The 26,331-nt window shown below is 37.9% G+C and overlaps 1 protein-coding gene across 1 annotated transcript; it reads left to right on the forward strand.

Annotated features, from left to right (window-relative positions):
* The first annotated feature begins 135 nt into the window (after positions 1–135).
* marchf6 (membrane-associated ring finger (C3HC4) 6) lies at positions 136–24,764 on the forward strand. The gene is made up of 26 exons (XM_056267597.1): positions 136–405; positions 1,194–1,293; positions 2,294–2,367; positions 4,049–4,192; positions 4,311–4,383; positions 4,586–4,754; positions 7,316–7,505; positions 7,607–7,668; positions 7,752–7,784; positions 7,865–7,916; positions 8,039–8,097; positions 8,200–8,280; positions 8,839–8,907; positions 9,238–9,312; positions 9,587–9,721; positions 9,808–9,927; positions 10,181–10,281; positions 12,382–12,519; positions 13,394–13,598; positions 13,713–13,782; positions 16,613–16,794; positions 17,542–17,676; positions 18,409–18,498; positions 19,118–19,250; positions 20,350–20,485; positions 23,104–24,764. The coding sequence occupies exons 1-26, from the start codon at positions 387–389 to the stop codon at positions 23,189–23,191; spliced, it is 2,733 nt and encodes a 910-aa protein (XP_056123572.1). The 5' UTR covers positions 136–386; the 3' UTR covers positions 23,192–24,764.
* The last annotated feature ends 1,567 nt before the right edge of the window (positions 24,765–26,331 follow it).

Consider the following 26,331-nt stretch of genomic DNA (forward strand, 5'->3'; position numbering starts at 1 on the left):
TCGTAGTAGTAGTCCGTATGAAAATGTTCTACAATCCAGCGCAGTCACCACCGGAAAACGCTAGAAAGTGTCGTCGCGTTCTCTGCGCATGCGCGCTGCTCTGTCGTAAATCGAAACCGTAGCACTAGCAGCACAAGCACATTCGGATCTAGAGGCCACAAACATGTTCAGCCGAGCGTAAAATAGTCGACCAACAAGTATCTTGATCAGCGCTGTTTGTGTGCACTACAAGAATAAATAGTGTCCGGTCTGAGATTATGCGGCGGTCATGCTTGGATCGATTTTGTCATGTTTAATTTTAGCGTAATTGTGAGCTGATACTGTGTTTTGCTCCGCGGTGTGTGTTATGTGTTGACTGTAAAGAGGACAGTGCGTCACCGTACAAGATGGACACTGCCGAAGAAGGTAAGCTGTCTAGACACCGAGGCTCTCTGTCTGCTGTCTGTTTGTAGTTGGTTTTTATATGCGATTTGACAGAAGAGTGTTTATCATTATGTGATTATTTAGCCAGGGCGCTCAACCAAATATGCATCTTGCAATTATGCAATTGATGTGGCCTTTGCAAGCTAACAAGCTATATGCTTCCCTGCCAGCTTGGTCTTTAGTACAGCTGTCATCCTCCGAGCACGTCCAAATAAAGATGGCTTTAATATAAATTTGACTTAACAGGGTGTCATGGAAATGTTTAAAAGCACATCAATCATGTTGCCATAGTTTTAACCTTTATCATAACAACTGTAACTCACTCATATTTTGGCCAGGTTTAAACGCACATGAAATAAGATGACAAATTCAACTTAGTAGGTCAGTCAAATCACGTAGGCCTATATCTTCTTTGAAACACTGCAATGAGTGCTCATTAATTTTTTTAACTTTATGTGTGGAAGAGTGATAGTTGTCTCATGTTATTCATTACTATATCTAGTCAAGGTTTCTACAGTTATTACAAGAGGGCACAGAGATTGATTGGCAAGATAGCAAGCCATAATCGTGCTTGCATTGACCTTGTTTTGTTTTCGTCAGTAAAAATAATAAAACCTACTAGTCTTTTTTTCATAACTCGTATTCTCTCATGTTATTGTAGATTCTGGGTTTGTTGCAACATTCATTTCCCGTTCATCCTCATTTAATTGAATGTGTTAGGCTATTTAAAATTCTTTTTAACATGTTTATTTTGCCCTTTTGTCTGGCAGCTGATATATGTAGGGTGTGTCGATCTGAGGGAACTCAAGACAAACCCCTCTACCATCCCTGTGTGTGTACTGGAAGTATTAAGTTCATCCACCAAGAATGGTAAGAGCTTTGTTCATTCAGCGTTGTATTCCCTTTGCGATAACTGTTTTAATGAGATGCTTTTGGTTCAAACAATGTGAAATGTCTTCCAAAGTGTCATATTAGAAGTAACATTCAATGACGAAACCTGGTTCATCATGCCTAAAGTCACTTTATTATTAGTTTATTGTGAGTGCAATAAAATTCAGAAGATGTAATTTGAGCAGTTAACTACACTGAACCTTATGTCCTGCAGTAATAATTCTGGGTGTCCTACTAAAGGATGAGTCAGTAATGGCAAAAAATGGGACAGCATGAAATTGAAAACCTCTTGCAATGTAAGAAGGTAGTGGTTTTACACTGTTCATTATTAAGCTTACAAGTCAACAAGAGCAGGCATTAAGCATGGTTAGGATGATTTTGATTATTAGAAATAGAAAGTTCAAAAGAACAGCATTTATTTGAAATGTCTTTACTATCGCTTTTGATCAATATAATGCATCCTTGCGGAATAATATTATTAATTAGATTTTTTTTTTTTAAAGAAAGAAAATATTGCTGACCCCAAACTTTTGAACAGTTGAATGGCAATAGCCAAAAAAAATCTGAAACCAGTGTTTTAGGTGTATTGCACTGAATGAGAACCAGTTGAGGAATTTTTGTAATAGAAATCGCACAATATTGGTATTTCTTTCTAGAACAGAACAACTGTCTGATAGCGATATATAGGTTATCCTTTCTACTGGGGCTAGGTAATTTTGTTAGGCTTTGTGTTAATTTTTTAAAAAAAAATTTTTTTGGTTACTGAATAGAAAGAGCCAGCAACACCCATTTGACTAAATGACAAGCTGTAATTTATGAGCTCAGGGGGCCTCATCAATGTAATGGTAAACCCAACTATGGACTTCCAGCTGTTGTTATTCTTCCCCTGTGTAAATGGGAGATGAAGCTGGATTTTCAGTGCTTTTTCACACACGTCAGATCATCACCCTCATGCCTGCTTCCTTTTGTGTTTTCACAGCTTGGTGCAGTGGCTTAAACACAGCAGAAAAGAGTACTGCGAATTATGCAAGCACAGATTTGCTTTCACACCAAGTAAGTAAACCCCTCTCATTACATTCTTCAGGAGAGGTAAAGCCAAAGCTCTATATAGTCACAACGGCCTCGAATGGCCTGTTCAATAGCAGTGATTGTGTGCTTCAGAGCGATAGGGTTCTATGGGTTGAGTCATGTGATTTAAAAGCATGACACTCGTGTTGTCTGACGTAGATATTTGCTGAGGTGAAACAAGGTTTTTATACCCAGGCCAGAGTGAGTCATTGTTGCATGGCTTTGGGGCTTTACTACAATGAAGATGTCATAATTGAGTTTCGGGCTATGTTTTACAAAAGCGTTACAAATTTAAACACAGGCACTTTGGGAACCATTAGTTCCAGTTTCTTGCACTGTGTTATTTTACACACATACCGTTCATGATCCAGTGTTTTCAGTGTGTAAGAGCGGCTCAGTTTACAGAAAATGATGCTCCCCATGAACTCATCTCTGATTGTGCTCTGAGTTTAGGTTGCTTATAACACACATTTAAGGGTCACAACATGCTTCTATCTTCCTAAACTTGTAATGAAAAGTGCTGTCGTCAATAAAAGAGAAGCTTTTTGGGGTCCCTGTGGTTTTCTGCCGCAAAACTTGATGGTTTAATGTTCGAAAATTAAGAAATTAAGACAACCATATATAAAGTATATTAGTATTGTAATTTTACACTTGTAGTGTACAGCTGTATTATCAAATTATTAAAGCTGCAGTCCATAACTTTTGGCACTCTAGCGGTTAATAAACAGAACTGCATGCGTCTTGCGGAAGAACATTGTAGCCGGAGCTACTTCTCTCTGTTTATGTCGATGACGTGTCATTAGGGGTGGGCGATATCTCGATATTTAAAATATATGGAGATAAGTCTAAAATAGTCAGAATATAAACACTTATTGTAGGTGTACCTTAGTGATTCGAGATAAGACAAAAACACAGTTTGGAAAATGGATGCACGGTGTACTTGCTCATTATATACATTTTTTACATTTTGAACACAAAAAAAGTTACGAACTGCAGCTTTAATAAAAAAAGAAAATTATTATTAAGAAAAATCATTTTTCTTGAATGCTCTTTTATATTACAGTGAAATATTACAATGGTAATATTTCTTACTTTGTTTATTATTATTTGGTAATAATAATACTACAAATATTATTTATTATTATTATGTTTTTGTCATTAATATATATACATTTTTTGGACAGGCCCTACAAAAAAACAATAAAAAAAATGTCTCCCCAAAATCGTGCAGCCCATGCTCAAGTGATGCATAACCTTAGACGCTGTATCCTTGTTAACATTTTTGTCTGCTTTTAAATGTTCCCATCTGTGTTTATGTAGACAATAATTGTTGTTTTGATTCTCAAGTTTTTGATGACATACTTGAGACACTTCTGCTTCTTCTGTACTTCTATTTGTAGAGTTATGGTTTTGAGGCATTTCAGATACATGATCTGAGTGCAAGATGTATATTAAACATCTGAAAATAACCTAGTAATCAAAACAAGCCTGCACTCAAATAGTTGCAAAGGATTTTGAGCATCTTAAATTTGAATTAAATCAGTTTAAAATCCATATTCCTCAGTACTGAATGCTACACTTTCACTAATTTATGAAAAACCTTTACAATGTTTATCTATGATAGATATATAAAATGTATTAAAGTCCTGATCTCTTTTCCTTTCAGTTTACTCTCCAGACATGCCTTCACGGCTGCCAGTGCAAGACATTTTCGCAGGACTGGTCACCAGTATAGGCACGGCAATCCGATACTGGTTTCATTACACGCTTGTTGCCTTCGCTTGGCTGGGGGTTGTACCTCTAACAGCATGTAAGTGATGCCCATAGATCACAGTGTGTTACGTTGTGAGTGAGTAGTACGTTGTCTTTTTCCATATGTTGTGCATTATTTGCTATGTTGCTCATATAATGCTCTCCTTTTCCTTTAGGTCGCATCTATAAGTGTTTGTTCACTGGATCCGTAAGCTCCCTCCTGACTCTGCCATTAGACATGCTCTCCACGTACGTACCAGACAGGAAAGCTCAAGTTTTCTTCTTAAAATATTCATTTACATTGCGGATGGGCTCATTGTGAACTCTGAGCATGATGGGTTATTTCAGTCCTCGCCGCGGTCTCGGGTTTAGCTGTGGATGTGGTTGCGTGGTGAATTGTAATGGTTGGATATTTCAGAAGTGATGATCAGCGATTGTCCATCCTCTGCAGAGAGAACTTGCTGGCTGACTGCCTGCAGGGCTGCTTTGTTGTGACCTGCACCCTCTGCGCCTTCATCAGTCTGGTGTGGCTGCGGGAGCAGATTGTTCATGGTGGAGCCCCTTTATGGTTGGAGCAGAACCAGCAGCAGCCTGCCAATGCAGCAGGACCGCCCAATGAGGTAGAATATCCACACCGCTTTTCATCAGACTGAATGCAGATCACCCTCAAATTTAAATCATTTAGTACAATAGTAATACACTAATAAAATTGCATAACTACACTTTCTTTTTACTTTAGTTGTCATCATTACATAACCATCTACACTACTTTATATATATATATATATATATATACAGGTCCTTCTAAAAAAATGAGCATATTGTGATAAAGTTCATTATTTTCCATAATGTAATGATAAAAATTAAACTTTCATATATTTTAGATTCATTGCACACCAACTGAAATATTTCAGGTCTTTTATTGTTTTAATACTGATGATTTTGGCATACAGCTCATGAAAACCCAAAATTCCTGTCTCAAAAAATTAGCATATCATGAAAAGGGTCTCTAAACAAGCTAATAACCTAATCATCTGAATCAACTAATTAACTCTAAACACCTGCAAAAGATTCCTGAGGCTTTTAAAAACTCCCAGCCTGTTTCATTACTCAAAACCGCAATCATGGGTAAAACTGCCGACCTGACTGCTGTCCAGAAGGCCATCATTGACACCCTCAAGCAAGAGGGTAAGACAGAAAGACATTTCTGAACAAATAGGCTGTTCCCAGAGTGCTGTATCAAGGCACCTCAGTGGGAAGTCTGTGGGAAGGAAAAAGTGTGGCAAAAAACGCTGCACAACGCGAAGAGGTGACCGGACCCTGAGGAAGATTGTGGAGAAGGACCGATTCCAGACCTTGGGGGACCTGCGGAAGCAGTGGACTGAGTCTGGAGTAGAAACATCCAGAGCCACCGTGCACAGGCGTGTGCAGGAAATGGGCTACAGGTGCCGCATTCCCCAGGTCAAAACCTGGGCTACAGAGAAGCAGCACTGGACTGTTGCTCAGTTTTGCATGTCATTCGGAAATCAAGGTGCCAGAGTCTGGAGGAAGACTGGGGAGAAGGAAATGCCAAAATGCCTGAAGTCCAGTGTCAAGTACCTACAGTCAGTGATGGTCTGGGGTGCCATGTCAGCTGCTGGTGTTGGTGCACTGTGTTTTATCAAGGGCAGGGTCAATGCAGCTAGCTATCAGGAGATTTTGGGGCACTTCATGCTTCCATCTGCTGAAAAGCTTTATGGAGATGAAGATTTCATTTTTCAGCACGACCTGGCACCTGCTCACAGTGCCAAAAACACTGGTAAATGGTTTACTGACCATGGTATTACTGTGCTCAATTGGCCTGCCAACTCTCCTGACCTGAACCCCATAGAGAATCTGTGGGATATTGTGAAGAGAAACTTGAGAGACGCAAGACCCAACACTCTGGATGAGCTTAAGGCCGCTATCGAAGCATCCTGGGCCTCCATAACACCTCAGCAGTGCCACAGGCTGATTGCCTCCATGCCACGCCGCATTGAAGCAGTCATTTCTGCAAAAGGATTCCCGACCAAGTATTGACTATTGAGTGCATAACTGAACATAATTATTTGAAGGTTGACTTTTTTTTTGTATTAAAAACACTTCTTTTATTGGTCGGATGAAATATGCTAATTTTTTGAGACAGGAATTTAGGGTTTTCATGAGCTGTATGCCAAAATCATCAGTATTAAAACAATAAAAGACCTGAAATATTTCAGTTGGTGTGCAATGAATCTAAAATATATGAAAGTTTAATTTTTATCATTACATTATGGAAAATAATGAACTTTATCACTATATGCTAATTTTTTGAGAAGGACCTGTATATGTAATTTATTCCCTTCGACAAAGCTGAATTTTCAGTAGCCGTTACTCATGTCATGCAATATTTAAGAAATCAATTTAAAATGCTTATTTGCTGCTCTAGTTACATTTTGTAGTATTGTCAATGTTGAAAACAGTTGTGCTGCTTAATATTTTTGTGGAAACCGTAAAATACATAAATTTAATGCATTCTTGCTGAATAAAAGTATTAATTTCTTTCAAAATAATCCTTCTTCCCCCTAACTTTTAAACTGTATTAATGCACGTTGTTTAATAACTTTTAAATATTTATTTTCCAAACAGATCAGATTTTGTAGAACAGATCAGAATCAATATTTTCGCAGATTCAGTCTTTTTTTTCTTTTTCTATTTTTTTTTGGGCCAAAAAATTGTATTGCCATTTTATGTCATTTTCCACCTAAATTTCCACACAGGCAAGTTCTGTTTGTGAACGTATATTCTCTTGGAGAGCAAAAATTACATTCCTATTGCGGTTTTTGTCAGTGAAACTTTCTGAAGCTTGATATTCTTCAGAGACCAATTATGCAGGTTGCGCCATGACCCTCTTTGTTTACTTTGCTTCCTACTTACCGTAATTATCATTTTGTTTTGAGCACAGCACAGTAGCCTGCCTGACCTTCTGTCATCTTCAAATCCCACATTATCCCCTGAATCTCTAGAGACTGCTTTCTTACCAGAATAGTTGCTTGTTCTTTCTTGAATTAAACCAGATGCAGTTTACTTCTTTACAAATCCTCTTATTTAGATACTCTATCATCGTTGCCTCCAGTCAGCGGGTCGATTTTCTTCATTATCGATATGATATCTTATCCATTAGGCCCCGGGCCAGGGTAATGGAGGTGCTGAACAGCCCATGCCCGCCCCGGCTGAACCTCCAGGAGAGAACGCTGCAGCTGCTGAGGCTCCTGACCTCCCCGCTGATCCTGCGGAAGAGATGGAGCTCGATAATGAAGATGAGGAGGATGGAGGAGCTGAAGATGCGGCAGATGCCAACAATGGAGCGCAGGGTACGAACGCTTTAATTAAACGAGTTAGAAACTCTTAAGTGGGTATAATTGTTGACTGGTGGTGAACTGTAGTTATAGAGTTTTGTGTGTGTTCTGTACAGATGATATGAACTGGAATGCTCTGGAATGGGATCGGGCAGCTGAAGAGCTCACTTGGGAAAGGGTGAGACTGGTGTGCCATATATTGTACGTCATACCAAAATCTTTCAGAGAAACATTAAACCTGTTCTTCCCCTTTTTGTCCAGATGCTTGGGCTTGATGGGTCCCTGGTTTTCCTGGTAAGTAATTATACATGTGTCTCAATAAACATCTCATTCAAGAGAGCAGAAAAATCAATGGATTTTTATTGTTGCTGTAGGAGCATGTGTTCTGGGTGGTCTCACTCAACACACTCTTCATCCTGGTGTTTGGTAAGCATAGCTGCATTTATGTTTCAATCAAATTATAACATGCATTCAATAATGTTCAGCAGTATGACAACTATGTGTTCTCCAATTACAAACTTCAACTCTTAAAATCAATTCTTTTTAAGCTTTCTGTCCTTACCATATTGGCCACTTCTCAGTGGTTGGACTTGGTTTTGAAGAATATGTGAGTATCAGATTCGTTTTAGGTCCTTCTTTCCAGCTTGATTGAAAGATTTTAATGTAAACACAGTTTCAACATTGACAACAATCTCTCATCTGTTTTCAGGTTCGTGCTTCACACTTTGAGGGTCTCATCACCACTATAGTTGGATATGTCCTTTTAGCCATCACACTCATCGTGTGTCATGTATCCTTCCACACTCAGAAACACCTGGAATAAAACAATCCCAATCAACATAACTAGCCTGCACTGGTTTACATAGTCTTCAAGACCAGGAAATTACACAACATATGACTACTACTACTTTTTCTAGTTAAATCAACTTTTCAGTTTAAAAATATTAAAGGCGTGGTCACATTTACCACTGTTCGGCAAATCTTTGTGGGCAGAATCCAGTTATTTTGATAGGAATACATGCAGTTTGGAATTTCCCAAGCAGATTCAGCATTGGATTAAATTTCATCATATGAATTTGCAGAAAGCTGCCTGGTTTGAAAGTGACTTCTGTGTGACCTGTTCTGCGTACGTCACTACACTATTGACAGTGGACCTTTTTGCTCGCAAAATTTGACTGAAATTTCGCCAATGTTGACCGCACATTAACTCATTACTAAATCATATCTGTTTAGTAACCATAGTGATTTCAGTTAGGGTCTTGTTTACAACATTGAACTTCTCATATCTTAAGATGGGAAGTCCCTGTAATACGGCCCTTGATGTTCCTTTCCTTAATTCAGATCTCAGGGATTAGCAGCGCTGGTGAGATTTCAAAGATCACGCCGCTTGTTAGGAGTCTGCTACATTGTGGTAAAGGTCAGTTATATCAGCAGTTTGCATGTTCTGTTTGCTAAACTTGAGTCATTTGAAAGGGCGAGACCAATGACTTAATATTAGTGCGTAACACTGGTTGCAACACCTGGTTTTGAATAAGATCTTTGGGTTTTACCTCAATGCTGTGTTTTCAGTCATGCTACTGCTATAATTAGGTCACATTACCTAAGCTTAGATTACAGGCTTGGGCCTAACACACCTACAGTATGTATGCAACTATGTGTGTGTTTATTTGTCTTATATTAGCTTACTAGTTTAATAGCAGTATAGCAGTAATACTTTGAGTCTAATATTAAATTATCTTTCTTCCAGGTGTCTCTTCTTGTAGTTGTAGAGATTGGCGTGTTCCCCCTCATCTGTGGCTGGTGGCTTGATATCTGCTCTCTGGTATTTAGTTTCATTTTATCATACTAATTTAAGGTGCACTCAGTCATTTTTGTTCATGTTGGCCCAAAGAGGTCTGTAATAACTTGAGAAAGTCAGTTATCATTCCCATTCATTTATCTTCAGTGTCAGTGATCTTCCATGATCTTCAGTGCTCTGCTTCATTTCTTCATCTTAATATTTTATACGTTTTTGGTAAGTTTAGTTTAGGAACCTTAACCTTAGTGTTTGTCACACAGTAAAGGAAAATGTTTTTTTTTATCTACCTGTTTTGTAGGAAATGTTTGATGCCTCATTGAAAGACAGAGAGTTGAGTTTTGAATCCGCACCAGGGACCACCATGTTCCTTCACTGGCTGGTGGGGATGGTCTACGTCTTCTATTTCGCCTCTTTTATTCTTCTGCTCAGAGAGGTGAGCATTTCTGTATCAGTTTAACCATAGAGTAGATATTTCAGGAAATGTTTGGGAAATTTAGATGCTGTTCCTTTATCTCTCAGGTTCTAAGGCCTGGAGTCTTGTGGTTTCTCAGAAATCTGAACGATCCAGATTTTAATCCTGTGCAGGAAATGATTCACCTCCCAATATACAGACACCTGAGACGATTCATACTATCAGTGGTGAGTAAATGTTGCACTTTTTTTTTTTTTAGACTGTATCCTATGGAGCTCTTAAATTAGGTGGAATGAACACCATATTTAATTGCTTTTGCAAGCGAATGTAAAGTTTCTCGAGGGAACGCAATAGTTTTGCAAGAAAAGGCAAAAGTTTTGCGAGCGAACAAAATATATTAATTTAAATATATTCATTTAGACGTTTTGTACTTTTCTGGATTCCATGGTCTTGAATGAAAAGTCTTTGCTCTCTTTTCAGGTTGTGTTTGGCTCAATCGTTCTTCTCATGTTGTGGCTTCCTATCCGGATAATCAAACACATCTTCCCTTCATTTCTTCCCTACAATGTGATGCTTTACAGGTAAATGAGAAGTCTTAAACTTGAATGTCTCTTGTGGTAATTGCCTAAACTTTGGGGGGAAACTGATTCAGAGTTCGAGGAAACTGTCGTTTGGTGCTTTTGCTTGTTTTACTGTATAAATTTGGTCAGAGATTACAACCAGTAGAAGCAAAGTTCTCTCTTGATGTGACATCATGTTTAAAAGAAAGGGCCATAAATATGAAGTGCTAATTATTGCTGTTATCATGACAGACCTTTGCTTCGTTACCTAATGAGTGCCAGGACTCTCTGTAGTGTCAGGTGGGCCTGTTGCATCATTTGGGAGGTGTATTCCACTTGATGTCATCATTCCCAGAATCTCAGCAGACCTTACTTCAGTCTGATCTTGCAGAGAGCTGTTAATAATGGTGTCCACAACAATAATGCCATTAAAAGTCCCTTCACTCTGTATTTGTGTATTTTACCCTATGTAACCTTTCTGTTCTGTCAGCAACGCTGAGCTTTACATTCGTCACTATGAGAGTACTTTGAACAGCTGTAGTGTTTGTTGGGGCATGACTCTGATTTCTGTGGAAAGAGGCCATTGGGGTTTTTTAAATATTGTCTGAATGACTGAGAAAGCTGATGTTTGGACTTCTAAACCTGCATGACTTTTTTTCTTCTGTGGAACACAAAGAAGATATTTTGATTTAAGGATTCAACTTTTTTTGTATGCAGTGATTGTCAGTGCAGTCCAAAACAGCATTGCACCGCACAGACTTTTATTGTATTGACAAAAAACAACAACACTGAGACATTCTTCAAAATATCCTCTTGTGTTTCACAGAAGAACAAGTGTCATACATATTTGGAACAACATGAGGGTGAGCAAATGAACAGAAATTTCAGTTATGGATGAACTATCTATGCAGTGGTGTTTTTAGTTTTAATGCTACATAACGTCCTGTACTCTCTTTGTCCTGTACATGCAGTTTAACTCCTTAGGTTACCTCTGGCATATCTAATGAGTTTTTAGAATGGTTTTTTCGATTTATGAGGATAATAAAAGGCTGTTCAGAGTTCACACCAAAGACAATAACTATATAACTATATTGATAACTGTAATTTTAAAGTTCTAATTCTATGAGAATAGGGAAGCCCACACCACAACTATAATGATAACGGACATTATAGTTGGAGTAACTTTCAGAACGATTTTTTTTCCCCAGTTGATTTATGATAAAAACATTGTCGGCCAATCAGAATCCACCTACTTTAAAGAGCTTGAGCATTTAAAGCAGAAGACAACATATTTGCAGCAAGCATTGGAATAAACAGAATATTATCAAGCATTGGTGTGGAGTATAGTTATCATTTTAGTTATATATTTATAGTTCTTGTTCTTAATGTGAATGGTCCTTAAAGTATGTGGTTAACCATTACTTCAAAAAACATTTTGTTCTACAACACAAATGACACTGTTATACCTCAATTTTGAAATTGTGTGCTTTGAAAGCAGCAACAAGTTGCTACATAAAGACCACAGCGGTTATCGAACGAATTGCACAACAAGCTCATGCGCACATGCAAGGGGCAGTAGTCTAGGTTCTATTTTTAAATGTTTATATTCAAGAATTGAAAGGATTTAATTGAATAACTATTTCACACCATGATTTTTTAGACAAGTTTATTTTAAGACAACCAAATGAGTGTTGTAAGGGGTGAAAAATGCCTCAGATCTGGTAAGATGACTCCCAGGGTTTTTTTTTTTCTTAAAACCAATTAGATATTCCATAGGGAAGGGTTTAGCCTTATTGGTGGCCTACACATTGATGCCATTCCTGAACAGCACTATTGCTAAGTGAAAACAGTGATGCCAGTATTTTATATAGAATTGTTATTGTTATGAATTGTTCTCTCTCTCTCTCCTCTCTCTCTCTCATCTCTCTCTCTCTCTCTCTCTCTCTCTCTCTCTCTCTCTCTCTCTCTCTCTCTCTCTCTCTCTCTCTCTCTCTCTCATCTCTCTCTCTCTCTCTCTCTCTCTCTCTCTCTCTCTCTCTCTCTCTCTCTCCTCTCTCTCTCTCTCTCTCTCTCTCTCTCTCTCTCTCTCTCTCTCTCTCTCTCTCTCTCTCTCTCTTTCAGCGACGCTCCAGTGAGTGAGCTGTCTCTGGAGTTGCTGTTATTGCAGGTTGTTCTTCCTGCTCTGTTGGAACAGGGACATACACGACAGTGGCTCAAAGGTCTGGTACGAGCCTGGACCGTGACCGCTGGCTACTTGCTGTGAGTCTCACATACATATTTACCCTGTTGCCCATTACATCCGATAACCTCGTGAACTGAAATGACATTTCCTGATTCTCTCTGTGTTGTCCTTAAATCACTGGAACTGATCTTTGTGTTAAGGCAGCACGATTATGACATTCTAATTGTTGAATATTTCTGTTGATGTTATAATAGCAGTTGTTACTTCATGGAATATCATTCCATTATAATTAACTCTTTCCCTGCCATTGACAATTATCTCGTCATTCATGATATAACGCTTCCCTGCCAATGAGTTTTTACGGCTTTCCGTGTTATCACTGTTATAAGGTAGGGGGCACTATTACGCATCTCCTTAATAAGTACAGTATCTCCAGATCAAAATGCAGACAAAGAAGCAGAAACAAGCTATCTCATATGTAAGCAGATGAACAAGCTATCTCATATGTAAGCATAAAAATCTAAATGGCCTTAATGTTACTGAATGAAATGTCGCCATAGGAAGTGCTATAGGACTGTGAAGCTTTGGGGGTGTTGATGTACTCGAGCCACCCCATCTATGTTTTGATCATAATTTCTTTTGTTTAAGGCAGAGGGTCTGTTCTTTCTTTTGATATGTTGTATGTTCAGATATTCATAGAACAGAATATTCTGGTGGCCATGAAACTTTTGTGAAAATGACCAAAAACGCTGGCAGTGGCTGGCAACTTTTTTTTTTTAAATGCTGGCGGGGAAAGAGTTAATGCACTTTAAAAATCCAAAATAAGTAAAGCTGTCCACATCTCAGAATAAATCTCTAATTTACATTGTGCCTACACCTTTCTTGAATTTCTTGAATCTTGAAGTCATGATGATAATCTCGATCAATCCTACTTGGTGCCACACCTTTTAGAGACTTGCACTCTTACTTGCTGGGAGACCAGGAAGACAATGAGAACAATGCCAACCAGCAAGCCAATAACATCAACCAGCAGGCCCGTAACAATGCCATTCCTGTGGTGGGAGAAGGTCTGCACGCTGCTCACCAGGCCATACTGCAGCAGGGCGGCCCAGTGGGCTTCCAGCCCTATCACCGGCCTATGAAATTCCCTCTGAGGGTATGCCAACTCTCTCTTGTATACTTTATCCTTTAGTGTATGTCATGATTTTTTAAATCTGATTTTCAGATGAATGGTGTTTAATGTTTATTTTCCTCTTTATGCCCCCTATAGATTGTGTTGCTGATTTTGTTCATGTGCTTGACGCTGCTTTTGGCCAGCTTGGTGTGTCTCACATTACCAGGTGAGATCCAAACAAATTGGGGTTTCTGATCATTTGCTCACCCTAATTCTTTTCCAAACTTGTGTGACTTGCTTTCTTCCATGTGGCAAAAGGAAGTTTAAAGAATTGTTTGCACTTTAGTTTGTCCTAAAGTGGACATTAATTACAGTGACGAGCTTGCAAGATTAAAAAAGGACCAGTGAATAAGACTTAAAGCACCTTAGTCTTATAGACCTTTTTAACCCGTTTAATCCCACCGGTCACAATTGTGACCGCAGCTTTTTTCTTATTTCTGGAAGCTCTAAAAATGTTTTTATTGACTTTGGGCAAGAAATTCAACTTTTAAATGACAAAATAGATTGTCTTGATTAAAATCAATTAATGTCATGTGACTAGTGTGAAAGGTCACATGACCAGATCAGTTCACTTTCTGCTTGCACATCTAGAAGAAGATGTCTTCCTCAGACTACTACAAAAAGTAGTATATAAAACATCTTAATTTACATATAGAACTATCATATTTTGTACATATATTCTTTAAAGGGTCTACTACTGATATATTTTGAGAATTATACTCCTGCATATATATTTTGCTCGTAAGACTTGTAAATTTGTTTACGGTCACAATTGTGACCGGTAGTATAACACAGTGCTTCAATTGAAAACAGAGGTATTGGCTGGTATTGGCAGGTTTTGGCAATCCTACACTGAATGGATGGATGTGAGGGGGATGGATGATCTTGGCAAAAGAGAAGTGCTCACTAACACAGATTTAGACAGATTTGTGAAGAATATTTGAGAGAAATAGGCCTTTTGTGTACATAGAAAAGGTCTTAGATCTTTGAGTTCAGCTCATGAAAAATGGGGGCAAAAACAAAAGTATTGCGTTTATAATTTTGTTCAGTGTAGTGATGAGTGTCCCAGAAACGGTCAATGTGCTGGACCTTCTTGACGTACGTGACCCCCTTCCCCCCCACCCCCACCCCAAATTGAAAGTGACTGTGATAGTGATGGCTCAGATAGGGAGTACCAGGGTGAAACAGCCCATTTGCCAAGTAGACTATTGAATGGTGACGCAGAGGTGAATTATCTGGAGGATTGGGCAGATGTTCATGAGAACCAAATGGTGTGCCCCACACATGACCACAAACAACCCTTTCTACAACGTACGGCCCATCTTCAGTGCACTGAATGAGTGAACACACATCTTCCTGAAATTGGCCTAGGACAGGGCCCAAGTGTAGTCATGGTCTAGCCCATACGGGTCTAGCCGAACAAGCAGAAGTTCCTCCAGGGTGTAACTTTGTACATGACAACCTTTTCACCTCACTAAGCCTTCTTCACGAAATGACAAAACGAGATATTGGATGTCTTGGAATGAATTGTGTCAATAGGTCTAATTGAAGAATTTGAATGAATTCTGACTATGTTGTTTCCCACCGGTCACTATTGTGACCGAGTATAAAACCTAATATTTCACTAACTTAACCAACATAAAATCAAAAAAGGCATAATGTTTGAGTGTTAGGGAGGTCTAAGGAGTAAAATGCATGTACTCAAGTTGCAAGAAAAAATTTGGGATTAAACGGGTTAATGATGCTTTAATGGTGCTTTAAAGCTGTTTTGTGAAGAATGAAGATTCAGTCTCTATTACTTGTAATTAGAGATGCACCGATTACAATTTTCTAGGCCGATTTCCGATTTTTCCTTGAGTTTGACCTGCCGATACCGATTTTAGCCGATTCCGATTTCATTTTTTCAAACCACTTTACAGCACACACAAATATTTATTTTCTATCTTCTCTTTAATAGAACATTTAGCATAGAACATTTTTTTAACAGATAATCGCTATAAAATAGAACTATATAAATTACTCCTGGTGTGGGAAATTCACACACATCTAAAGTGCAGTGTTATGGAAGAACCATTTCCTTTTCATATCCAATTAAAAACACACACACACACACGCCTATTGCAATCACTTGTACATCAATGGCAAGTTATATTTCTCAAACAGTTCTTCTCTCATCTGACACATGTCCAGCCAGGCTAAACAGGACAAGTGGAGCATGTGCAGGGAAACGATTGGGAAATAATAAAAACAAGTTTAAATGGGTAAATTTTCTTTTCTGACATAGCCTAGCCTACTTCAGTTCTTAAAACACACCAGACATGCAAATTCTGTGCATTTTGGGCACTTTTTGGATGAAATCATATTTATTTTGTCCATCAAAAGTGTGTTTTCACTTAAATTGAGCGCAGCAAAAATAGACTCGGCGCTGAAACCCACGCTTCACTGCTGCTCACGCGCCGCTCCTGCTCGACGCTCACGCGCTGCTCCGGCTCCCGGTGTGAATGCACTCATTGATTAACATGCACGCCGAACAAAAAACAAACAAAAAACGCGCTGCTCCCGGTTGCGGTGTGAAACGGCCGTAATTCATGAGGTTTCCTACATGTGCGCGTTCCGTGTGCACGTGTGATGCTGATGTTGCGCAATGTTAATCATGCGGCGCCCGAGTGCATTTGACCGGCATAAAATCGGATTATGTCCGACTGACCGGCCTGGTCGCAGATCACATGAAAATCGGCCGATCCCGGTCACCAGCCGATCAATCGGTGCATCTCTACTTGTAATTGCATGGAAAACTGATAAGCATTGAATAATGACAGATTTCATATTACTTATTTAACTGCATTTTTGATCAAATAAATAATTAGCTCTTATTAAATCAGTGTTTTCCTTTACCGTTATTTATTCATCTTATTTTCATACTGATACGTTTTATGCTTTCAGAGAGAGAGCATAGGTTCATTTTGTCGTACTGATTTCCTCTGTGTTTATGGCAGTGTTCACTGGACGCTGGCTGATGTCCTTCTGGACGGGCAGTGCTAAGATCCATGAGCTGTACACTGCAGCATGTGGGCTGTATGTGTGCTGGCTCTCCATCAGAGCGATCACAGTGCTGTTGGCCTGGATGCCTCAGGGGCGTAGAGTAATCCTTCTCAAGGTTCAGGAGTGGACCCTCATGGTACTTAATTCATTGGCCTCATTGTGGGATAATGTGCCCCTTTTATGCTTTTTTGTGGATATTTCCTTTCGTGTAGTGTGTAATTTAGATGTTTGTAAATATTTGTCATGCACTTTGATCTTTGAAACTTTTACAAAGTTATTGTGTCATTTCAGTTTGACACCAATCTGTAATACATTTGCATAATGCCTGCCCGTGTACAATGCCTACTTTGACCCGCCAACAAAAAAAACTGTAGTTGTAGCTGAGGCCTGGAAGAGTTTGGTTTGTGCTGTCGACGTGTTGAGAAGACGCTATTTACTACATTGCGAAAGCAAACCCACTTTGTGTGCACTTCCAAAGGAAGTGTACTGTGGCTGGAGTTGATATGGTAAAATCGACTCCATCGGTACTGATCCTTGACCGAACCATTTCAGACACTGAGAAAAGAGGTGATGCTGCAATGTGTATTGGAAAAAGTAAAGTGTTTTTATTTTTATTTTTTACCTTGGATGTATGTAAACCTGTTGTAGGAGGAGACCTCCAAAACAAAATTAGGAGCCTTTAAAATAGCATAATAGGGGTACTTTAAATGTTTCCTCAAAAATTAAGGAATGAGAAAAATAGTTTTAAAATGTTAGTTTGGGCTTATTTTACTACAACATACAGGAATTAAAAACTGTTGATATTACATGTAAAGTAAACCAAAGACACAGATGATTCCCTAATGAAGCGTGTTGGTGATTTGTGTTTTCTGTGTGGATTCAGATTTTAAAGACACTGATTGTGGCTGTGCTGTTGGCTGGAGTGATCCCTCTGCTCTTGGGACTGCTGTTCGAGCTGGTGATTGTAGCTCCTCTCAGAGTGCCGCTGGATCAGACGCCTCTGTTTTACCCCTGGCAGGTAAAGCATGATTAGGGGTGCTGCTCTTAAAGACACGGGCTACCCAAAAATGACAAATCTATAATTTAATCACCATGTTGTTTTACACCCGTATGACTTTCTTCTGTGGAACACAAAATGTTTATTTGTAAAGAATTTTTTTTTTTTCTTCATCCCCAGTATCAAAAGCAATTTGTATGACATTGTTGGCATTTGGTCACAAAGAACCAATGGCCTTTTAAAGGATATTCTTTTTTTATTCTCTTTAAAGGCAAAACTTTAAAGACATTTGAAACAGGGGTGAATAAATGATAGAATTCTCAGTTTTGAGTGTTATTAGTCTAATGCCACTTGAGAAAAAGTTTTGATGATCCCAGTGCATAAAGTTTCACCAGTTCCACCAGGTGTATTAATGTTGTTAGATCTTTATACACAAATAGAGTTTAAAAATAACATTAAATGAGCGACATTATTCTCATCTGACATGTCCTCTGTGTGTCAGTATTGATCTGACCCAGCTTTTCTTGTGCTTCTACTGTTCTCGGTTTGAGCTAATGAGCTGTGTCACTGATGAACAGGAAAACAGATTTTTGGTTGGATTTCCGCCAGTAGCAGGCAGTTTAAAAAAAAAAAAAAAGACTCTTTTTGCCCTGCTAAATCTAATCCACCCTGTTTGGAGAATTTAATTTCCACAGGCGCAAAGTTGGGCACAGAGGTATATTGACTCTTAATTGTTTTTCTATATCATTTAAGGACTGGGCTTTAGGAGTGCTGCATGCCAAAATCATTGCTGCCATCACTCTCATGGGTCCCCAGTGGTGGTTGAAGACCGTTATTGAGCAGGTTAGTGGCTGTTGTTTGTCCATGTGTGGTGCTGTTAAGTCTCTAGATGCTTTATTGTAGATTAGAGCCATGCGATCATATTCATAAACAACAACGTTACTGTGCCTGTGACTAGTAAACCTTGGACAAAATCACACCGGAACATTCAAATCTGTTTTTGCACTGTCGATGAGCCAGAGAGAGTAGTTATCATGTATAGGTATGAAACCTCTTAACCAGCAATCTTTTCAAACAGTCTCGTTATTTCTGTTATACAAATATTCTTATTATAGTAAAAGTTTTGTTCGGAATCGGATGAAAACGCTGATGTCTGAGATTTGTTCAAAAATGCTGATTCATCCAGTTATGAAACAAGTGAAGTAGTCATTGAATCAATTATTCAAACCAATTTTTAAAAAAATATAATTCAGATTAATTAAACATTTTAAATCGATTGCAGCAATTAACATTTTGTCAGAACCTCTAGTAAATTACTCTATTTTGTTAAGTTGTCTTTTCAGAATCGTGGGAGAATAATCATGATCTCTGCTGGAAAATCGCAATTCTCAATTTATCCAGAATCGTGCCGCTCTACTGTAGATGGATACACACACTAACTGAATGATTTACCACTCTTTAGGTGTATGCCAATGGAATCAGGAACATTGACCTTCATTTCATCATCAGGAAGTTAGCGGCCCCGGTCATCGCTGTATTGCTGCTTTCTCTCTGCATCCCCTACGTGATTTCTGTAGGCATCGTCCCCCTTCTTGGTGGGTAGAAGCTAGACTTTTGTTAGTCAAAGCTCTGTTTCTCATATACAATTTTGTATTAGACATTGTTGTATTTCGTGTACAATTTATCTGTTATTTTCTAAGTTTCATAAGTTTGGTGCAGTCACTGTAAATAAGATTCATTCATTCAAAAAACTAACACTTTTTATGGCATATTCCCATTTAAATGTTGGGGTCATTACGATTTGTCATTTATTTTATTTGGGTTTTTTAACTTGGACACATTAAATTGATCAAGAGACATTAAAGACATTTATAATGTTACAAAAGATTTCCATTTTTATTTGAAAATAAAAGCAGCCTTGGTGAGAAGAGTTTCTTCTTTCAAAAACATGAAAAATAACACTGACCCTAAACTATTGATCTGTATCATATATTTAAATTTATTTATTAAATAAGTCTCTATATTTGTCCAAATAATGTTATTATTTTTTAATTCATTTGCTTATTACTAATTTATCTATGTATTTTTAAAACATTTTCCCCCACATTTATTTATTCATTCAAATGACCCCTACATATATAAAGTATAAGTTCTTAGTTTTCATTCACCCTCAATTTCACAGAACAAATGACTCGGTTGTTGCAGTTGAACATTGTTTGATTCTCATAGTTTAAAGCGGTTTCAGCGTGGCTTCATCTCGTGGGGCTCTGAGTGTCTTCAAAAAGTTTAGTTTTGACAGATGCATTGTAAATGACTACTTGAGCTCTTTAAGTACAGAATTCTGTTGATGTCTGAACAGTAAGATGTCCTTCATACTGCATTTTGAAGTTGTGTAGTGGCGTTTGCAAAAAATACCTGTTTCTTCAGGTCGAGACCTCTCTTTATGGTTAATAAAGATCAAATCAAATCCTCAGTGGCGGATCTACCGAACATTGAGAATACACCTGGCCTTCTTGAGGCATGCAAGATATCCTTAAAGACCTCAGCCATCCAAAATAAATCTTATTTTCTGTTTGTCTGCCTGAAAACCTAATTAAATCAATCAAAAACCAGTTTGATTGTTCCAGGGGTTTTCTCTCATGCTCTCATTAACCGCTCTTACCTATTCTAACCAGCTCTTGTCTCTCTGAATAGGGGTCACTATGGAGATGCAGAATTTGGTGCAGAGGAGAATCTACCCCTTCCTTCTGATGGTAGTGGTGCTGATGGGTATCCTCTCTTTCCAAATCCGACAATTCAAGCGCCTTTATGAGCACATCAAGAATGACAAGTGAGTCCTGAGCAGTAATTAACTTATTTTTTCAGAGCCAATACTTGCTTAGTGGATTACATTTTCAGGGACATTTTGTACCTTGCGAGCATTTTTTGATTGGTGTATCGCTCATTTACTCTACCATTCAAAAGTGACAGAAAATACATAATGTTACAAAAAATCTTTATTCATCAAACAATTCTGAGGGGAAAATGTATCACAGTATTCAACATAAATATTAAGCAGCAACTGTGGGAACACTTTATTTCGATAGTCCACTTTAGACATTCTACTAACTATAAGTAACTTTGCAACTACATGTCAACTAACTTTCCTTGAAGTATTAGTAGACTGTCTGCTTAATATCTGCTAACTTTATTTTGATGGTCCCCAACAGACATTCTACTAAGTAACTTTGCAACTTCATGTTGACTAAACCAAACCCTAACCTAACAGTCTACTAATACACTAATGAGAGTTAGTTGACATGTAGTTGCAAAGTTACTAATAGTTAGCAGACTGTCTAAACTATCGAAATAGTGTAACCTTAACTGTTTTCAACACATTATGATAAGAAATATTTCCTGAGCAGCAAATCATCATATAATGTGAGACACTGAAGACTGGAGTAATGATACCGAAAATTCAGCTTTGCATCACAGGTAGGGCTGGGCGATATGGCTGAAAACTGTATCACGATATCAGTGTTTCATATCGGTCGATATCGATAATTATTGATTTTTTTATGACCCATTTAAAATAAGGACCAGGAGAAAAAATATATTACATTTAAACATTTTTATTTTAAACTTACCCTTCCTCTGATTACAATCCCAAGACAGAAATGTCAACACAACCATGGAAAACTCAAATAATTAGAATGTAAACATAAGTCTAAATTCACAATCAGACCTGCAAACTCCTCAGAGTAAAAAAGGTGACAGTGGCGCGGCGGGACGGGGGTGGTGGGGGGTTGTGATCGTACGTGCCCCCTGCTTGATTTCTTTTTTGAGACATCACGGTTCGGTACGATTTCGGTACAATGGAGTGAAAAGCAAAACAGAAATATATTAGGCTTTTTTATAAATGTCTTAAGCCTTGTATTTTTTAAATAAGTTTTATTAATAAAGGCATAGAACCAGTTTATTTATAGTGCACTGATAATAGTTTTATATAATTGGTTTATTAATTAAACTAATAAAAAGATAGAAATGAGATATGTTTGGTAATTGTACCTGAATGAATTTAAAATTAATTTGCTATATTTCAGATCAATAAATTTGTTTTCCTTAATTTTAATTAACCCTAACTTTATTCTCATCAGAATTATAAATAATTGATTTCCGTATAAAATAATCTACCAACATATTTCACTTTCTTTTTTAATCAATGTGTAACTTAAAAATAAACAGATTAGTGCTCTGTTTTGAGGACAAGAAATGAAAACCAATGCGATATGATGAATGTCCAAAAGATGGAACACACAGACTGTTTTAAAAAGGGTTAGATAAATATGTTTTGCTTTTAAAACGGTGTGTGACAGTTGTAGGTTACAGTTTGACAAGAAATACAGTGTGACAAAAGCACAATGTTGTGTTTTATTGCGAGTATAGGCCTACACAAATATAAGTAAACACTTTGCAGACTGAATGATGTCCTGTATTAACAAAATGACGGAGTATGTTTTTATGTCTCCACTGTTCGATCGCGCCCGCGTGTCTCTCTCTCTCTCTCGCGCCTCTCTCTCTCGCGCGCGCGCGGAGTCGGACACACACACACACACACACACTCCAGCATTGAAATCTTGACATCGCAGCCTGTTCATTATGCTGTGTTCACATCAAACGCGAATAGAGCGAATTATCCAATAATGTTTCGCAACTCTAGCCTGCATGGCATGCAGATGAAGGGCACTCATTTTCTGCTTATCAATCGCCGGTTACTGAAGAGGAACCCAGCAGCACGAGACAACGATATGGCGCAACAAAACTGACACGTTACATGATTGCCTGAGCGTGTCACTCCCTACGTTGCTAGGTTACCAGAGAGCGCGTGCCTTTGATAATGCAACCAAACTTGCTTCGCAACCTGTGGTTTCTTCCGACGAAGAAAAAAAATATCGAACGTTTTATCGAACACATTTTTTATTGATATCGATCACGTGTCTATCGCGATACATATCGTTATCGTTTTATCGCCCAGCCCTAATCACAGGATTAAATTACATTTTATAATGTATTTACATGGGAAACAGTTATTTTAAATTAAAATATGTTTTGTAACAGTACTGTTTTTACTGTATTTCTTATCAAATAAATGCAGCCTTGGTGAGCATAAACATTCAGAAACATCTCACCGACCCCAAACGTTTGAACTAATGTAATTGAATGATTTAATTGAAATAATCAATCATTTAATTATTATTATATAATTATTAACAATAATTAATGATTTAATTTAATCAGTACATTCTGGCTGTTGTTTTGTAAATATTATAGTATTGTTATATAATTTGAATAATAATACAATTTTGGTAGCATTTTTGTCTCCAGTTTGAATAAATAATACTTGCAGCCTTGTTTATCTGGGCTTTGTTTTGCTCTGATTTGACTTTTGCTCTTTATTCGTCCATGCAGGTACCTTGTTGGTCAGAGACTTGTGAACTATGAACGAAAATCTGGCAAGGCCAGCACTACCACACACAGCAGTTCAGTGCAGGAGTAAAGAGCTTGGGATTGCTTTGGAGTCATGGTTTTGTGTGTGCGTGTAAGTGAGCGAGCATGTGTGAGCATGCGTGAACGACTGAATGAACCTTCCTGCTCCCTCTGCTTACCCGTGATGTGTGCGTCCATACAACCATCACGTCCACTAAGACTCTAAAAACTGACCTCTGGCCTCTCTGACTCTGCCAGCAAAAAAGGGGCGAAAGAGCCATGTACATAAATGGGGCGAAAGATGGAAACCCTACAGCCAACCAACCGTGGATTTAAAAAGAATGTCTCACTTCGAAAAGAAAACCCAGAAAGAAAAAAAAACAGATTAAGTATGTGTATTAATTTATTAAATCTTGTTGTTACCTTATTTGTGGAGATTTGTTTGTGGTAGGACTCGACCCACATGGTTCCTTTCATCAATCTCATGGAGAGGCCAGTCAGACTCCAGAGCTGAAATGTCTCTCGGACAAGCGTCTGGGTCATAATGGAGCTGGACTGTCACATTAGTACCTTCTTATTTATTAGTTTTGAATTTTCAATGAAATATGATCTTGAGGTTTTTGAATGAGTGGGGTCTCATTTGATTTGGTGCAATTGGCAGTGTGTCTTACCTTAATTTCTCGATGCTTTAACCTCCCTAGTTTTATGTGCGAAGCAGAAGTGGATGGAGGCGGTTACGCAACACCCATCCGCTTCCTGTCATGTGGAAAAGAGGGAATTTCGTTTCACCAACAGTTTGTGCACGACTGTTGTTCAAGAAGGCCGAAGCAGAGTCAGTATCTAGCAGACGAAGCATAGTTTGACGGTAGTGTTTATGGCTCACAGTGAGCCGCAAAGCCTACCTCTGCCTGCTAGCTCTTCGTTCAACTCTCAAAAAGCCTTTCGAGTAGCTTAGAAGACCGTTTAGAGTGCTAATTGCGTCAGTGGTTGAGCTAGCATATTTGTCTCCTGTTCAAGTTGATATCGACCGTTGTATGTCTGTCTTGTGCTCAGCATGGCCTAGCAACACTTTCTCATAGATGTAACTCTGGCACGTACACAGGTTGTTGCACTTTTTTTAAATTAATAAAGCATTTTTTTAAGAGCAGCAATAGTTCAGAAACCCTTTAGACCAACATTTTAAGTCCTTACTCTATAATTCATCAAACTGATCAGATTTCAGTCGAAACGTGTGGTTTATGATTCTTGCTTCGATTTGTTAGAAAAGAAGTCTTTTTCGTGTCTGTAGGTAAGGAGGAGATCCTCAACAACACATTTGTAAATAGTGTAACTTTTCAATTCTTTGTGTATGTTTTTCTCCATTTCAGATTTGCCGCGTCTGTTACAGGTTCACGATTCCCGAAGAATTTGTCTCAGATGGCTTTAGAGATAGTGTTAATCAGCGCTGAGATTCTATAAGTGACCTTATAGTATCTTCCTACACTGAAACTGGATACTGTATGCTTCTTGATAGCTTGCGCTCCTCTGAAAGGAAAATGTTCTATTTTTATATGTGCAACTAGTGACACCGTTTTCATGTTTGATCAGCCATTGATTTGATATCCTCTTTAAGTTTTCTGAGGTCAGCTAGAATCCAGGAAAAACACTGTCGTGTCTGGTTTACTAAGCCTTTTCATAGCATGTTTGTGTGAGAAGTATTCAGTATTTCTGAATGTTTTCAAACCTCCTGCTAGGAGGCTCTCGCTGTAACAATTACATTCTCATTTTCAGAATTTTTTTTTTTTGTTGTTGAAAACTTTTATTACAAATATTAAATCACAAAGTGTGGTACTCGCAGTGCTTTTGTGTCTTTAATCAAACTTGGAATCATTCACATACTTGATTTTTGAGATACTTATAATAATAATAGTGTCTGTTTATTACAAAGTGTGATATAAAGATGTTTATTGTACAAATGACTCAGTTAACCAGGTTTGATGTATAACAGTAATGGGGTTTGCAACATCTGGATTTATAAGACTGACTACTCACACAATGAGAACTGCATTTAAAGCTAACAAACTTGGTGGGTGTTTGTAATACATAAACAATGCAGGACAAGACCAGAAGTATTTCTGTGTTTGTAATATATTGAGACTTCTGATATGTCTAATGATACATTATTTCTATATGTGTCATAACCATTATTAGATGAGCATAATTTCTCATACATTCAGTACAAACTGTACACTTGTCCTGTCCTAGTCATCTGTAGAATAATGGCATCAACCTTGTTGTGAAACAATGGTGCATATAAGTAGATCAACAGATTATTCCTAAATACTCTTGGTTCATTTACCAGTGCTTTTACTTGCTATGGTTTCCCTTTATTGTACTAGGCTATTTTGTGTGATGTGGGCATTGACAGCGATGTCATATTATGTTGTTTGGCATGATGTACAGAACATTTTGTATTCCTAAATACACAGCAAAATAAAAGTAACCTTTTGTAAATACAAGTGACCAGTTAACAATCTGGACGCTCAATCAAAGTTCATAACCTTCAGCCTTAATATGCCTTGTGGGTCAGTCACATAATCTTTTACAGTCTACGGTTATGTAACAGATGTGTCATGTCTTGAGTTACAGAATGACCTGCTTTAATGCCACAATACAGAGCTGTTAAGTTGTAAAGGTCGTATGAATCCGTTTTGTTGTTGTAACTGAAACTACTAAACGTTTTCAGTAATTGAACTAAAGCTTAAATAAAATATAAACACTAGATGGAAAAAAATTCAGCTTAAAATATATAAGTTAAGTTTAGTTTAGTTTCCTGTGAAGAGATGACTTCAACTCATGCGAGGACTTCAGATGACGCAAACTTTGAATCAACATAAACCAATGCTAAATTTTCTATTATAATCACAACTTATTTGTGCCTTATTAGCCTACTTAAATTAGCTCATTGTTTCTGCCTTAAATTAATACATTGTTAGCTAACTGTATGATTGTATATGTACATTTCTGAAATACAAAACTTAGACACAGTCACCTCTGATAACAGATCGCTAAATTGTAATGTAGACACATGCATTGTCTGTAAAGCTGCTTTGAAATGATATGTATTGTGAAAAGCGCTATACAAATAAATGTGAATTGAATTCTCAGTTTAGCTGATAGCTGACATTATGAAATATAATTGGCCGTATCAGTTACCATATTACCTTTAGA

This window comes from Rhinichthys klamathensis, unplaced genomic scaffold, assembly GCF_029890125.1.
Source record: "Rhinichthys klamathensis goyatoka isolate OS25496 unplaced genomic scaffold, OSU_Roscu_1.1 h1tg000261l_1, whole genome shotgun sequence".
NCBI lineage: Eukaryota > Metazoa > Chordata > Actinopteri > Cypriniformes > Leuciscidae > Rhinichthys > Rhinichthys klamathensis.